A 17,413-nucleotide genomic window follows, 5' to 3' on the forward strand; every position below is an offset into this window, starting at 1 on the left:
GTTGTATACTGCTTTCTTCAATGTAAAGCTTCGGCAAAATACTAGGACAAGATTGTTTCTAAACCTGCCGTGAGCTGTGGCATCCAAAGGGCTCTTCTTCATCTCTGTCCTAGCTAGGATTGATGGACATCCCTTGCAACACAGAGCATCCAGAATGAAAGTTCTGATCGCGTGATCATCCTCTAGGACAGAAGCTCTCCTGTATGTTGATAGGAACTGGCCCCACAGCTGCAACTCATTGGGATGTGCTCAGGGGATGTGTTTCACCTGCCAGGTCTGTGATTTGCTGTGCATGCACACAAGTGTGCACAGGCAGTGCAGGTAACTGGGACCATCCTGCCTTTACATATGACACAATCTCTAGTCCTGTGTTCCACAGGACTGCAATCACTGGTGGCTTGTGGCAGATATATTATCTGTCACTGACATGGGAGTTGTGGGAGGGCAGCCTGTACCCAGCAGGAGGTACTGCCCAGAGAATTCTTTCTGCCCTTTCCTCCAACATGCTGCAAGAATAAATGGTGCTTAAGTGATATAATGGAGTCCATTGCTGGCCTGTAGACAGAGGTAACAGCACTTCAATCTAGCATTGATTAAAACTCTGCTAGTCTGATGCTTCTTTACTGTTTCAAAAGAAATATTTTATAACAATAATAAAGTTGAAATACAGAATTTGACTATAAAAGCAAATCTGGGATAAATTAATAAGGACAAGAGGTCTGCTCATTAACCTCAATATTTACATTCAAGAATATCCTAAAGGCAAGCAAGGGATTTTGACAGCAAATTACTTAATATTTGCAGGATTTAAGAGAGTTGTGGAGCTTGCAGTATAGGTCAAAAGAGAAAAGAGGATGTTTGGTCTCTGCAGAACAACTGAAACAAATTAGCAGACCTAACCATTGTGCCCATTAGCACAGCTATTAAAGGTGATCGCTTTACCCACTTTTTACCCCTAGTTTTGATTTTGTGAGGCTCACCTAGCCACTGAAAAGCTATTAAATGTAGTCTTTTTTGTCTTGTAACTTTCTGATACTCTGTGCTGGAATTATGACTCAGAAGTATGATTCACATAAAAGTGGAGCCAGATAATGTCACAGTGAAATTTCTACTCTATGCTCTGCAGCTCCCTTTTCAGCCTGCCAGTGACCAGGAATATGTATCTGGAGCATCCACTAAGTGATTTTTTTTTCCTGTACATGCCACATGAAGACAAAGTCAATATTTATACCTTGCACTTGATAGAATTTATTAAATATATTTTGCTAAATAACATTCTGTACTACGCATTCCTTGCCTAATATTTGCCCACAGAAGTATTTGTTGTATGAATTGAATGCCTAGTTAAAAAGCACTAAAAGAGTACAACAGATTTAATATTTATTTGGCAGCACAGCATAGTAGACACAGGGGAGGTGAGATAATGCAAATACAAGAGAAAGAAAAACTGATTAAATGCATAGACAGAACATGAAATATTTCTACATAATTACAGTGATTCTGAGAAAAGTAAGCAGCAAGACAAGTTTAGGTATTTGATTTCAGAATTTAGAAGTTAAATATTTTAAGTAATAAATAATATTTAAGGACTCTAAATGACTTCACAACAGACATGCTGTCTAAAAATACATTGCTGCGGGAGAACTCGAAAGATGATCCATTTCTCTCAGATGTGGACCATTTGGATTCTTTCACTTTAGGACACCTTTTCTCTTCAGTGGCAGGTTGTTATTATGAGAAATCTTTATTTTTACTTTTCTAATGTTTTAGGCTATGATGTAGTGAATGAAATTTATACCACAGCAAAATCTGGTAACACCAACAATGAAAATGCCACGTTGCTGAGAGCTGTTAAAGCTCTTTTAAAGACTACTGCTTACTGGAGAGGTTAGTTATGGAGGAATTGTACTGGCAAATGTGATTTTGTGAGAAATTGTAGTTCAGAATTTTGGCAAAGAAAGTGCTTTAGGATAGTAATCTGTTTAATATAAGGTTTTGAAGTTGTAATTGAAGTAACTTGTCCTGCTCCATTTCCTGAATTATATTTCTTGAGAGCAAATAGAAGCCACAACTGTACAGGCATAGGAAGGATTTTGGCCATTTTTTATGACTTGAAGAAAACTCAAATATAATCGACCAGCAGCAAGGTGCTGTGATATGTTTAACATCAAACTCTTAATTTTATAGAAGCAAGTGACTGCAAGAAGTGAACCTATCTCTACTTTACATCATGTAAGTGTAAAAAAAGCTATATCACAAACTAGAATGCTTATTTTAGAAGTTTGCATATATACCTGTAGGTAGGATTTCAAAGGAGTCCTTTTGGTAAATATATTAAAGGAATAATAAGTCTTATTTCCCTATATTAGTTTCTAGCTATGGACTTTTTCTGCTATGTGTGTAATTGTGATTAACCAACCCAGTCTGGCCTTCCTAGAAATTTCTTTTTGGTATCTGCACAGACTGGAATTCCTCTGACATCACTGTTTGTTTTTTTCCAATTGCAGTTAGTTTCACTGTTATATTTATTATGGAATTTGAGGAGTTTTTACAGGATCTTTTTTAGAAATGTAAGTGTAAGTGTACATCATATTGATGGTCTTACTGGTTTAGCACTGTGCAGCAACAGCCTGCCAACAGTGTTAATAGAAGACTGAAATGAGAAAACTGTATCACTTGAAATTTACGTTTATTGTATGAAGAAAACATTTTGAACATCCTGAAAAAATTTCAAAGTATTATCCTCAATTTTTAACTGGACAGCAATTTACCACAAAGAAATTCTATAGTACAGTCTTGGGTAAATATTTTATCTTATGCTCATTTCTCATTTGCTTTCAATTAACTCGCTGAATGGACTCAATCCTTTTATTGAATTGATATCTCAAAACTTAAATGGTGTCCATGATCAGTTCCTACACATACTTTCTGTAACATGCTCTTTCCTCATACTGCTGACATATTGTACTTCTGATTGCCCAGTACCTCTGTGCATGGTTATAGTTACATGTTCTAATTAACTTTATTGTGATGTATTTTTTTGTTTTGGATTTGACTGTTTTGTTGATTTGACTGTTTTTCTCTACCATTTTATGGTGCTAGTATCTTCCTTTCTTGGGATGGTATCTCAGCAAATTTCACAAACATACATAATGACTGTTTCAATAAACAGATTAACATTATGCACTGGCAAATGAAATGTTAACACCTGAGATTTTATCTGTTCATGACAATAAGCAAATTCTGTGATGATACTTAAACTTTTTTTTTTTTATTTGCCAAAACAATTTTTTTAATTATTCCTAACAGTAGCTTCTCAGTAGTAAAGCACAGAATACAAGGAGGGACCAAGCAGGAACACAACAGCACTGAGAGACTCATGCAGGGAATAAAAATCAACTGGAATAGAATATCTGTGTCAGATACTCATTGCAGGTATGACTGAATTACTATTATTGCTTTATTTAGTGCTTAGATGGCTCTTGTTTTGCCTGTACCAGACAGAGGATGATGCCCTCAGAGACATGATAAAACCACATGCACGAAGAGGACTGAGGCAGCTCACACGAAGCAGCCATCTTGTGCCACCTCTTTGTGGTCCTCCAGTTTGCTCTCCCAGCTATTGTCTTAAAATTACAGTGCTCAAATTTGGAAAAAATTGTAGAAATGTCTCTCTGGTGTATTTTTAGGTCTGAATATTTTTTTTAATTCACATCTGCAATCACTTTCAAGTAGAAAAGAACCTGGAAGTGTCATGCATCTATGAAACCGATATAAAATGCTACATCTGGAGAAATAGTTCTTTGCCCCCTGGTGGTGAGTTAATTTTGAAAAATATTACATAGCAATTTAAGGAAAATTTACCAGAAATAAAAAAGATACACTAATTGCTTCAACAAACACAAGTAAAAGCAAACTGCCAAACAATACTTAAGGTGTCAAATACAACTAAGGAAAATCCCATTATGAACAATCTCCAACAGTCTTTGATAGTCACCACATAACAGAATAAAAGGAATCTACACCACCACTGCAAAACTCTATGAGACCTTTGACATTTCAAAACCATGTTTCTTATTTTGCATCTTTAGGGAGAGGTTAACACAAGTGTCTTGACAACATAGTGAGTGCAGTCTTGAGAATCCCTGATTTTCACCGTTTTCTTGTTATGGACTATGGGAATTATAATCATCTGTACAGCATCCTTAGATATGCGACTCTCTAGCAACTAGCAGTGTCATCCATACAGTAAGATTTCTCATTCTGGAAAACTTGAGTAACATTCCCTAGACAAAAATTTAAAAGAGCTGTATGTATTTCTAAAAGTTGTCCACAGGTTTTCAGTTTGTGTATGCTGGGCATCTCCATATGTAAATAGGATGTCGTTCTTGGAATAGAAATAACACATTTGACATTGGAAATCATCCACTTGCAGTTTAAGCCACAGATCATTTTGAAAGGTGTCAAGAATATATCATTTAAAAAGACGGCATAAGCCTTCTAATCACTGATTTTGGTTTGTCTTTTAATTCTCATGCTTCCTAAATTTCTGCCTAAGACAGTGCTTCCCCATGTTGACATTCTTCTTTGGGAAAATACATATTAAAATATAATGGCAGACTATTTTCCTGGCATGCAACAAAGCACTGTGCATTTATGCTGGAAAATGCCATTTATAATGATCAAGGCTCTCATATGTTGGCTTTATACTATAAGATACGGCTGATATTCTGAAAACGAACCCTCCTTTCCTATCCCACAGTCTGTGAGTCATCTTGGATAATGTTAATGTGGTTCCAGGTAGTTTTTCAGTCTGGAAAATAGCATCACAGGGTATGTCACGCTCAGTAGGCAGGGTATGTTTGGGTTTTGGCACTAATGATGTAACATGAGGGAAAAGAAAAAAAGATCAACATTGCTTCAAGAGAAGACTGAGCTGCCCAGACCAGGCACGAATCAGCTATTTCCTAAATAATATTCTTTCATGTCTGATGGACTGTAATGACTTTCTGGTTTTAGCTCTGTTGCTTTTGCTTCTCTTTCCATTCCCACATTTCTCTTTCATTAGTTTGACTTATGTCTGGCCTACCTGGTCTACACAAATGGCATATTCCTTACAAATCTTTCAGTAGGAAGGGCTGCTATAAAGTGACGCCGTCTCCCCTTCTTTTCCCGCTGCCACGCTGGATGTTACCTTCCCTCGGTCTCCACTCCATTTGTTTGTTTCTGTGGCTATGCTCTAAACTGCATTTACAAAATGATCCGGCTTTTTTTTTTTTTTTTTTTTTTAAAAAAGAATCCCTTAAGAAAAAAAAAAAAGGCAACAAGCAGGCCACTTGCCTAGCAGGACAGCCACGACAGGACCCCTCACTCGGGGCAGGGTGACTGCATCCCGTTCGCCGCTTGTGCCGGCGAAGCCTCTTCCGGTGCTAGTCCTCCAGTGTTCCTGCCAGCTGTGAAACAGAATTCCTCCCTCCTCTGCTCAGCCTCACTGCTGGGGGAACAGCTTGCTTTCAGCTCTCCGGGTGTAGTCACACAAAGGGTTTTTTCCAATGGGAAAGCCAGTTTTAAGCCAGGCAGTTTCCTGCCTGCTCTGCCCTCTCGTTCTTGCTCCTTCATCGCAGTTCGCTGTCCCCGTGTTTGTGCCGAGGCAGCTGCTCGGGGCTGTGCTGGAAATTGGATCGTTGACATAAACCCGAGGTTTCATGTGCGTATGTGTACGGATCTGTGTGCGAACAGCTTTTTTTTATTTAAAGAGAAAAAACCCACAACTGGATCGCTTCAGCCTTTTGATTTATAATGTCACCCACAAAGAGCTGAATTAAGGCAGCTGAGGAGGCAGTGAACAGTGGTGCAGAGGTGGGAACAAGCACCAGGGCTGGGGGAGGGCTCAGGAAACTCTTAATCCATCTTTGTTAACAAACTACTGTTACATACAAAACCAGGTAGAGTACCTAAACTAAAGAGCCAGAATAGAAAACTGCAATTGACTGCAAAGCAGTCGGGCTCTTGAATTGCTGGAGATAAGGCTTTATCTTCAGGAAGAAAAGGGGTGGTCCCTTAATAAGCTCTTTCCCCTAGATGTCTTCTATTCATTTGAGACATTGAAATCACAGGCTGTTTAGCTATTCAGAATATGATCATGTGAATCCTACTGGGCTTATGAAGCATGTTGGTCTTTCAGTGCTGTTAAAAATGCTAATAATAACTGGTTCATGCCTCAGGCCTTAGGTGCTATTGTCAATTAGTGTCAGAACAGAGATTTATTTAAACAAATTATTTCTGTATATGCTTCTTTCGAGTTTGCAGAGCTTCGTGACCCAGTGTACCTGATTCAGTGATACTTGCCTGCATGTGAAAACAAACTTGAGGCAGAGAAAGAAAATGCCATCCTTGTGTTCACCGTTCTCCATATTCTAAAAGAAAAGGAGCTGCACAGCTGTGTAGACTAAATACAGAATTTAAAACCTTTCTCTGATCCTCTAGCCATTTAAATGTCATGTCTGAGTCACAGACAAAATTACTAATACCTTCCAACATTAGTAGTTTTAGACTGTAATGAAAAAGCTGTGTCTGATCCTCTGTGTTCTCCTCTACATTTGTGTCAGTTTGCAGTACCAAGATTTAAATCTCCACCAGTGGTCACCCAGCTCACCAGTCATTGCATGCCTCACCAGATATTTCTCATGTAGATCACTGCAGGCTCATGATGAAAGCATTGTTGAATTTTGATTATGTTTGGTTTGTATTTTAAGGATTTCTCTGAAACCAGGAGAAAGAACTGAGTTTTAATTTCACTGATTTATTTGATATTGTGGAAGTCTACTGTGGCTTGGATTATTTGAAGTGTTGGAGAAGCGGGATGGACTCTGATGACTCACCAAGAAAAAATAACTTCTCATGACTTTCAAGAGGAAAACAGAAGAATGAGATGTGTCACTATTACAGTGGTGCTTACAACATTTGAGCAGCATTTTTAGCATTTTCTTCCCAAAATTTCAGTATTTTTTCTTGGCATACATGGAAACATTTAATCTAATCTCAGAGCCTAAAATATGTATTGAATAAAGCTGGACCCCATTACCCACCCCTGGAGAACACCACTACACATGGTCCTCTAATTGGACTTGCCATAACTCCTCCCTTACCATAACTCTCTGAGCTCTGTCCCTCAGCCAGTTCCCAATCTACCTCACTGTCCAATTACTCAATCCATAATTCTTAAGGATGTGAGGATGCCATGGGAGATGGTGTCAAATGCCTTGCTGAAGTCAAGGTAGACCACATCCACTGCCCTCCCTTCATCTACCCACCCAGCTATGTAACCAGAAAAGGCTATCAGATTGATCAAACATGGCTTGCCTTTGGTGAATCCATGCTCACTACTCCTGATAACCCTCTATTCCTCAATATGCTTTGAGGTGGTGCCAAATAATGGAGATTCTCTTATGATGGATTAAGGATAGTGAAAATGAGTATTCAAATATCCCACATTGTTAAAATGACTTGGAATAATTTAGGTATGCTGACAAATGTAAGATACCTCTTAAATATGTATTTTAAAGAATTATAATCCCATTATGATCAGTGCATTTTTTCCCCTATTATTCTTAAAATCACATTACTCTTGACTGAAATAAACCAGGATTTCTCTGAAGAATTTCAATATGTTTGATTCAAAGTAGCTCTCATGGGCTGTTTTTCTCAAAAGGATTGAAGCCACAAAAGTCCTGCAATTGGTGCCCTAAAACAAAAGTCTTAGGACAGGTTTTCCTAGTATCAGCTGAACCAAATAGATGATCTGCATTTATCAGGTTCTTTAAGGTCGTTTTAACAGTTTCCACAAGAGCAGCAGAGATGGATTTTGTCATTCATCATAACAGATTCTGAATGGGGAAAAATACGATCAAAATAAAAAATTCTTCTCTTCAAGGCTAATCATTGCACTAGATCAATTAAACTAAGGGGGCTTAGAGGAAGACAAAATGGAGTAGATACAGAAATACAGAATGACTCAGAAGGGGAGATTGGGAAGTGTTTATTAGGGGAATAGAGTATTGTTAATCTCACATCTAAAAAAATATTTAACTTGGTTTAAAAATAAAACTGCCTTATTGAACTCTTCATTTGCTCCTGTTATCTGAGGATACTTTGCATCTTGAAACTTTGTTCTACAGTCTTATGTGTATGTAACTTCATGAATGAAAATCTGGTCTTTTTGAGCAATAAAGCTTGAGGCATTAAAGCAAGAAGAATCTAGATACACCAGGTAAAAATCAGAATTTATGAATACTGAGTACACAACAGAACAGAATAAGAAATAAGAAAAGAATAAGAAATAGGGCAAAAGAGGCAAAAAATGGATCTATATCAAGTTCAGTGACTCCTGTAAAACAAAGCAGCTGATAAATTAAATAGCCCATGACTTTCTCTTACTTTGTCCTTCCCTGGAAGAGGATTTTTTTTGGCTCTGTGATCAAGTGGGGCAAGCATTTTTTAAGGATTATCAGAACGAGCAGTTAGACTCTGCTTTTTGAGAAGGTTGAATTAAAAAGAGTCTACATCAGACACTGTTGGTTAAATTATAATTTCCTGGCAAATGGGTTTACATGCCTTTTCAGAAAACAGAGCCAGAGGCAGAATGATGATCCTAACAGCCCAGTGGGCATGCACATGGGATATGGAAACATGAGTTTAAATATCAGTCTAATTAATATTTAAATAGTTTATGCAAAAGGGAACAGTTTCAACAGAAGAGAATACATAAGACTACTCTATACTTTATGAGTTGGAAAATTGATAATGGTTATGTTGGTTTTAAGTTCTTATTCTGAATTATGCAGCTTGTATTTTAAAGTCATTATCTTCCTATCCCCACGAGATACCCAAGGCAGTCCTCAACTGTGCTGAAATTTTATAAATGGTGCCTTAGGTGAATGTAGGTGCATTTAGGATTAGCATGTGGGATTTTTTTTTTTTTAAATTGGAAAAACTACTTTCTGAACTTGATACAGTTAATGGACACTTTTGGAACAAAGTGAAACTTTCTTAAAGAGATAATTCTCATAGTGGGTTATTTATGAGGCCTAGTTTCAAGAGAGATGAAAGAGATGGGGTGTTTCAGGGAGTCTGACCACACCAGAGAAAAGTGATTTAATGCAGATAATTTGTATTGTTGAGCTGCTAAGTCTCCACGTGATTTCTCATCGTACCTAACGTTACTTAAGCAAGGAAAGCATGAAAGGTCCAGAGAAAACATCTTAAAATCGAGTTCAGATTGAAAATATACTGACATAATTTCAGGGTAGAATGGGCTACAGTAATCAAACCCATTCTAAGGAGCTAATAAATTCAATGTATTGCTGAGGAGCATCAGGGACATCAGTGGCAGTGGGGACAGCAGTGGCACAGGAGTGGCGGTGGCACCGCAGCCGCCGTGGCGCCCCGACCCCCGCATTGGACCAGCCGCTCCTTCGGGCTGGCACCGGCCATGCCAGGCGCAGGACAGACGAAAATCCCTGCAAAACCTCCTCGACGCGCCCAGTAACGGGGCCTGGGGGAGCGGCTGTCGCCCCTCACTCAGGACCCCGCTCCCCCGCTAAGGGAAGGCTGCTCGGGGCGCGGGCCCGTTCCCCAGCGCCAGGGCAGGTGTGTGGGGGGACTCAGCCCAGTGAGGCTCCCCAGGGTGATGGTGGGCGAGGATGAGGCTCCAGCAGCCCCCGGGAAGGTCGCGGGAGCTGCGCTGCGCCGAGAGGCGGAGCGGCAGGAGCGGGGAGGGACACGGAGGGGGACAGGGCGCGGGCGCGGTGGGACAGGCGCTCCCCCCTCCCACCCCTCTCCCCCTCGTTCCCCGCTTCGCCCTTCCCCCCCCCGCAGCCCCTCGACTGCGCGAGCGCCAGCGGTTGCCGGGGTCACTGACGTCAGAGCCTGCGGGGGCGGCGATTGGCCAGGCGGAGCGCGCTCTCCCCCCTCCCCCTTTCCCCCCTCCCTCCCCGTGGGACTCGCCGCCGGCAGGGCCGGGCCTGGTTCCTTCCCCCTCAGTGCGGGGCCGCCGACCGGGCGTGCGCGGCCTCGGCGGTGCGTCCCCGGCCACGTCCTCGTCTGCCACCGCCGCCGGCAACGGGGTCATGGGCTGGCCGTGGCCTGCGCCGCGCCGCCGGCTGCTGCCGCTCCTGGCGCTGCTGGTGCTGCTGGCGCCCCGCACTCGCGCCTGGGACAGCGGTGACCTGGAGCTCTTCGACCTGGTGGAGGAGGTGCCGCGGAACTTCTACGACTTCCTGGGGGTGCAGCAGGTGAGCGAGGGACCGGGCCCTCTGCCCGCCCGGCGCGGGCCCTGAGACGCGCCTCTCCCGCCGCCCCCTGCCCTGCCGAACATGGCTGGCTGCCTCCCCCGCCCCCCGCACTACCGCCAGCCGCCTGCTCCCCGCGGCACACGGGCGCCGGGCACTCCGCCGGCCCCTCGCCTGCTCGCCTGGCGCTGTCACCTGCCTGCGGCCCTGGCACGCGTGCCGCTGCCCCGCTCTGGCGCTGCAGTCCCCGCCGTGCCCCGGCTCCCGAGGCTCGGGGCAAGGCTCCCGTCACTTCCCCAGCCTTCTCCTCCAGTCTGCAGGGGTTCTGCTCTCCTTCAAGTTTGGTTTTGGTTGTTGGTGGTTTTTTTGGGTTTTTTGGGTCCTTCTGGTCAAATCACTCTCCCCCTTCTCCCACGGTACCTTTCTGCGTTCATGCTGCCTGTTGCTTTCCTAGGTATCTGTTTTTCTCCATGTGCATCTACACCTAGACAAAAGTAGCTCGTGGGCTTCTCCCACTTCACATACGTGTCCTGGGTATTGTTTTTCTTCTTTCCTTCATTCTGCATAGCTGCTGGTTTCTTCTTAGGATTGTGCATTGCCATGTGTTGCAGCTCCTGTTTTCTCTCATGGATGCCATGTGGTAGACTGTGACCTTTTGCCATGGTAATGGCTTGTAGATCCGTATGTTTGTTTCTGGGTTATTGTGTGTGGTTTTGGACTCTGTTTGCTAGGCAGTGCTTAAGATTATATTAAAGTGTTTGTTTGCACCTTCTGTTAATTTTCATGCATGTGACAGGAACTCCTGTTCTTAATGCTTTTATCCCACATTTCTTGTGTATATTTTCGATATGGTTGCTGAATTTGCTGCCACTTGGCTTCTTAAACTTGTGTCGCTTGTCCTGGGTTCCTCTTGGAGGACAAGCAGTGGCCTTCCTCTCTGTAGATGCTCTCTTCTGTGTGGGTAATCTCATTTCATCTCTCTTCATGCATTTTAGCAATCTTCTTTTTGTCTCTTTATTCCAGTCAGTACTTCTCTCTTCAGCAATTAAATATGCAATTCTTTATAGTCTGTTAATTCACCTAGAGTCCCCGAAAGACTTTTTATTCTTTGTTTGTCTTCTGGCACCTCCAGGTTTTGGTAAGTGACCCTGGTATTCAAATGGCTCCCCTGACAACCTTAACGTTTATTCTGATGTAGTTCTTGTGGTTTTTGAGAATAATAGTTGTAGTTTCAGGTGCATTTCATTAGGACCCATGCCTAAAATCAGAGGCAGGGTCTCTGGAATATATAAGGGTCCTGTTTAGGAAACTGACAGCTGTGGTTGTTAATGATAGTTGGGGGATCCTGAGTCAGTTTTATGTCTGCCTTTTACTCCCTCTTAAGCATCTGTTGTTAAATACTAGGGAATGTCATAATACATAACACAGCAAACATTGCTGTGCAAGTTTCACTTTCATGAGCCCAGAAATCTAGGCTTTAATAATGCAAAGGCAATTTTAGGTAATTTAGTGATAGATATTTTTCCCTAGTGATGTTCAGATCAGGTACTTAATTCGTTTATATCCTCCTCTATACTTTTTTTCTTAGGGGTGACCTTGCAGTGTTTAGCAAACTGCAATGTTAGATTTAGCAAGCAAATATTCCGATAGTTCAACCTTATGATCTTAATGGAGAATTTGAATCATTTGTAATATGTGACCAGAGGAAAAACTTAGTGGAAGAGCAACACAAATGAAGGGAAATTTTGTTGGATATAAGTATATGCTACTCACTCATAATGTCATGATGGCCAAGACTTGAAGTGTAATTAGTGTTAGATGCTTTGCACATGCAGCACAACATAGCTGTGAGTGCAGTAACAGAGGATATGATGATGAACTTCAGTAGAAATTTGTAAGCATTGAAGATAGTGTATAAGTTTACAGGTTCTTCCACACTCTATCCTTTGTTCCTACTGTAGCTCTGACCTATCCCTGAAGCTTCAAATGAGATACTGAAGCAGGGTTCTGGCTTGCACTCACTCACTAGGTAGCTGCAGCCATTTAAGTTACCATATGAGAAGGGTATTGGTCTTGTAGGGATCAGGAGAACTGCACAAATGTTGGGTGTGACTTTTCTATCTTGGATGCCTTACCACAAAGCTGCCTTTTACCATAAGATTTTTATGTGCTGTTTGCCTATTTCCTCAGGTTCTCTGATAATTTTTAAAGCCAGGGTTTAATGGCCCTTACTGGTTATTTTATTTATCACTGTTTTGGTTAAGATGCCTTTGACTAGAATGCTGTGTTTAACTTTTTGTAGTTCTGGTATTGCCAGTGGTTTTATTCTGTGTGCTCAAGTGGTTTTTTTGGCATATTAGCACAGGATGTGTGTGACAGCAGCCTTTGGGGTTGTGCCTTTGGACTGTTTCATAACCTTTCATTCATCAAAGTTTGCTTTCCTTTTCTCTCCTCCCCCACCTCCATATTCCTCTTGGTGTTCATTGTCTTGTATCATGTCCTGGTAGTCCTGTGAGAGGGAGTACTTCTCCCTCATGTAGTATGCAACTTCTGTGTCAGAGATACAGATGCTAAACCATGTTTGTTAACAATCTTGTGTTTTGAAAAAATACAGGGAATAACTCCAATGCTTCCTTAAGGCACTAAGCAGTTTAGGTTTTGTTGGGAGAAATGTGGTTCTTGTGCTTGTTGAACCTCATATACATTTCCAGAAGCTGATGCTGACCTCAGCTGACAAGGTGCAAAAGGTGTTGTGGGAAGTGCTATAGTTCTCTAGAATGCTTTGATTAAGCCTCTGGCTGCTGGAGAAAACTTCTGGTTATTTTTTGTTTGTTTGTTTTGTTGCTAGTTCACTCTAGCAGGATAAGAGGGTGTGCATTCTTTATTTTTGAGGGCCTTGTGGAAGTCTCCTGGCCTCGGCAGGTAACTGTCACCCAGCACTGTCAGAGTATTGTGCTTGAAGCTGCTGTAGTGTTTTCCAGGACTGGTGACTGAGGTAGAGGACAGAAGAAGGGTGTGTTTATCTTGGCTGTCAGACCAGCACTCAGGACTGTTCTTCAAGGAGGGGTTGACTGAGAAATCTGCAGCTGTTTACAGAATGGTTAAGGTTGGAGGTGACCTCTGGACGTCATTTTGTCCAACATCTGTTAGGGCTGAGCCCTTAAATTAAGAAGTGTCTGATTTTCATACCCAGATCTATCTGCTAATCTATCAGATCTAGTGGTAATAAAGCACATATAAGAACTTCTGCATTGTTACTATTGCCATTGCGTTTGTACAGAAAAGTGCAAAGATGAGTGTCTACAGAGCCATTGTACTGTCTGCTCTTTTTATATGGGTCTGAATCATGGGTCATCTACCGCCACCATCTGTGACCCCTCAGGAGCTTCCATCAGTGCTGTCTCCATACAGTCCTAAACATCCACGGGACTGACTGCATGACCAATGTCACTGTCCTTGAACAGGCAGGGTCACCAGTACTGAGGCCATGCTACAGAGGACACAGCTGCACTGGGCAGGGCATGTCTCCAGGATGGAGGATCACCACCTCCCTAAGATTCTGCTCTATGGTGAACTTGCCCAAAGAGGAGATACAAGGACTCCCTGAAACAACCCCTCAGCTTTGGCCATACTGAATGCCATCAATGCTCCACTCCGGCCTCCAGTCAGGAGACATGGAGACACCATCCATAACACTGCTGCCTCCTTTGAGAACACACATGGAATCAGTCTGGAGGAGAAAAGACAGCGCAGAAAGCACCGTGCCTTGGCTGTCCCCTTACAGGAGACTTTCTGCTGGGCCTTTTGCAGCTGCACTACCTGTCCCACATTGGCCTTATCAGCCATCAGCACCCTTGCAGCAAGCATGAGGAGAGCCCTTCTGAAATCTTTGTTCCTAAAGCCAAGCCATGAGTGAGTGCCATTCTGAACAACTTGGACGTTGTTTTACCTTCTTATGGCTTTTGTTGTTTTTAAATTGATGATATGGTTAACTTGAATGGTATATCTAAAACTGTTCTCTATAAGTCTGACCTAGCTAAATAGATAACTTCTGGCTTCAGAAAAGATTACATTTCCATGTCCCTCAAGTGGCTACTGAAGTTGTGTCCAAATGAAGTAAGCAGAATCATAAAGTTTTGCTAGGCCAGATGTAATACTAATTTCAGTAATCACTCCAATATAGCCATCAAACTGGTAAAGTGATCAGGACCAAACAGTATTAATCTAAAACTCAGATGAAGCAGCAGAATTAAACCAGAGGCGATGTAGACTCAGTAGTAACCTGAGTAGTAACCTGTAGACCTGTTACCTGTGAATGAGAACATGCAAAAGTGATGTCAGCTTTTGGAAAAATATTAATATCATCATCTCTAAGTTTTCAGTAGCTGGTACTTGCATAAATATGATACATTCTGGATGAATCAACTTGGCATCAGTTGGAGCTGTGGATTTCCTTGCCAAAATATGCTTTTGACTATACCTGTTTATATGGCTCATGGGGAATTGCCTTCTTCTCTCTTTTTGGCTTCCAGTTGGGAAGGCAGTACCTGTCTTTGAATGTCTTTTGAAATTTTGTAAAATGGCTCTTGGATAGGAGGGATATGATCCAGAAATCTTTAGGAAACATTGTTCATTTGTGAAGATGTGTTAAAGTGCATGAATTGTGTTGCTAGAATTGGCCTGTGCAAAGCAGTATGTTGTGTATCATTTAGGAACATGGAATTTCTGAACAAGGCTTTGGCTTCTAGTGGTAAGAAGAAAAGGGAACAGGTTTGTATTGAAAGTTCTGCTAGGCTTGTGTGAACACAGAAAATTTCTCCAAGTACCCTTTGAGGTAGCAGATGAGGCCTTGGGAGCTCAAGTTCTTGATGGAGAGTTAATACATGGGTGGGGCTTGCCAGCCAACACTGGATAAATATATAACTCCTGAAAAATGTTGAAAGAGATGTTTTCTTCTGTATTGGCTCAAGTCTTCCTTGTGGCACAAGAGGTTTATTTTAAACCAGGCTTGAATACATTCATGTGGCTTTACTGTAGAGACCGAAAGAGCATTGTATCTATGTCATTGCTAGACGATGGGTTTGCTAAATGGTGGTGCAACATAAAGTCAGAACTGCACCTACAGAGTAGCTCCAAGAAAGTGCAAGACATGAAAAACAAGGAGTTAGATTTCTTTGGCTGCAGGAAACTACAACCCCTCTAGATGAGCTGGATGTATTTGGCTAACAGGATTCTCCCAAGAGCACAAGGTATACAGTGTGTACCTTGGCACGTAGCAGGAGCTGGTGCCCATACTGTTTGCATTTCAGGGATTTCAGTTTGTTGTTGTTGCTGAACTAATTCCAGGTTGGCTGCATGGACCCAGTGTCTGTTTGTGTTGCAGTCTGCTGTTTGTGTGCCTGGTTTTACGTCTTACAGTTTGTTTCTATCTAAAAAGAATCTGGTTCATCCAGTCCAGGACCACCACATAATGATAATCAGTCAGCCAGTACAATAAGGAAGTTTTCTTTACTTCTGATCTGTGTTGAAAAATTGAGGTAGGTTCAGCTTTAAGGCTATAGTTTATGGTAAAAGGTTAAGCAGAATTTTACCTCTTGGCATTGCCCTCTAACAGCCTCACCAGGAATTAGTGCCATGACAAATTGTGGGACTTTTGCGGTATTACAAGGCATTATGGGCAGTGAAGAAATAGGTTTCTGCATAACCTGTTTTATGCAGGTGTGTTGACTGATGACCTGAAGTTTGTACATCACTGCAGTTCTAAAACTGGATTCATATGTTAATCATCCATATGTAAGGCTCTTGAACATAGATTTAGTAACTTACTTTTCAGAAAGAAGGGCAATTGCTGAATCTATCAGCCACGTCATCTAGCAGTGCTGTAGTTCTGGCTTTGAATGGGCCACTGTCCAGAAAAAAATGTCTAGAGAAAATTATTTTTGCTGTAGAGCTGTCACAGTTTGGACAGCTGGGCAGTGACAGATGCTCTCTGGTATTCCCACTTCCCTCCCAGAAGGAAGAAGGGAATAAGGGAGAGAGACTTTAAAGTTGAAAAACTTTGAGTAGAGTTAGAAGATGACCTGTCTTGGTAAATGCTGTCCTTCTCTGGTGAGGAAACAAGGATGAGCAGCAGCAGGAACCAGGTAGCAGGAGGGCTTAACCCAGCTAGGTAGCAGGAGGGCTTAACCCAGCTAACACACCAGCCTGATAAACTCCTCCAAAGGGATCTCTTGGGAAAAATTTTATACTGAGCACCATGGGAAGGAATACTGTGTTGGCTCATCCAGGTCACATAATCCATCCTCCCCTCCCATAGGCTCTGCTGCTCCTCATTTTAGCTGCAACATCAACACTTGCTGGTGGTGTCCCAGGCAGGGTTTTTCTGTCCTGGTCCTCAAACCAGGACAAGAGCTTTTTGGGAACTCTGTCAGCACAGTGTTGTACCTTAGTGAGAAGATACAAGAGATTTCTCTCAAGTCCTCCAGAAGAGCAGCCTACCTGTACCCATACTGGTCTGTTTCCCCTGTTCACAGAGTGCTCATGATGAGGACAAGGAAGGGGAAATAAGAAGGGATGGCCCAGAAACTCAGCAGTATATTTCTTCTTCCCAGTGACAAGCTTGATTAAACTCCAAAGACTTATTTTCATTTATCTTCTAACATAAGGCTGTTCTGCTCTCTGCTGCTTTTTAAGGTTAACAGAGGTGGGTGCAGTGTCACATAAATAGTGGAGTGTGCATCATCTACAGATGTTCTAGAGAAAATCTAGGTTAGTAATACTGCTTCAGTCTTCCAGGCTTTGATCTGGTGGTATAGAACTTCACAGGCTTGCAATTAGTATGTCACTTTTTCAGATGATCATGTCAGAACTATGAGCTGTAGGCTCTTCTTGTTTTGTTCTGTAAAATTATTTTGTCTTTGCATGACAAACAGGATATCCACTGTGTCCTTCAAAAATCTTCTGTCACAAAGTGACTGGGATCAGAGTGGCAGCTTGATACCTCAGTTTCTTGTATTCAAGGAATTAAAGTTGTTGGGCTAGTGATTAAACATCAGGTCTAATGGTCTAAGCCTCTTTCAAGTTTGTTTGTTCAAAATACACATTAAGCTGGGCTAGTAATTTTG

The 17,413-nt window shown here is 42.0% G+C and overlaps 1 protein-coding gene across 1 annotated transcript in view; it reads left to right on the forward strand.

The window, feature by feature from the left end:
- Positions 1-9,893: 9,893 nt before the first annotated feature.
- DNAJC1 (DnaJ heat shock protein family (Hsp40) member C1) overlaps positions 9,894-17,413 on the forward strand; it is a 103,851-nt gene continuing 96,331 nt past the window's right edge. Inside the window, exon 1 of the mRNA XM_030446126.1 lies at positions 9,894-10,292. Within this exon, the coding sequence (XP_030301986.1) occupies positions 10,128-10,292 (165 nt within the window). The 5' untranslated portion in view covers positions 9,894-10,127. The remainder of the gene's footprint in view (positions 10,293-17,413) is intronic.

This window comes from Calypte anna, chromosome 2, assembly GCF_003957555.1.
Source record: "Calypte anna isolate BGI_N300 chromosome 2, bCalAnn1_v1.p, whole genome shotgun sequence".
NCBI classification, from domain to species: domain Eukaryota; kingdom Metazoa; phylum Chordata; class Aves; order Apodiformes; family Trochilidae; genus Calypte; species Calypte anna.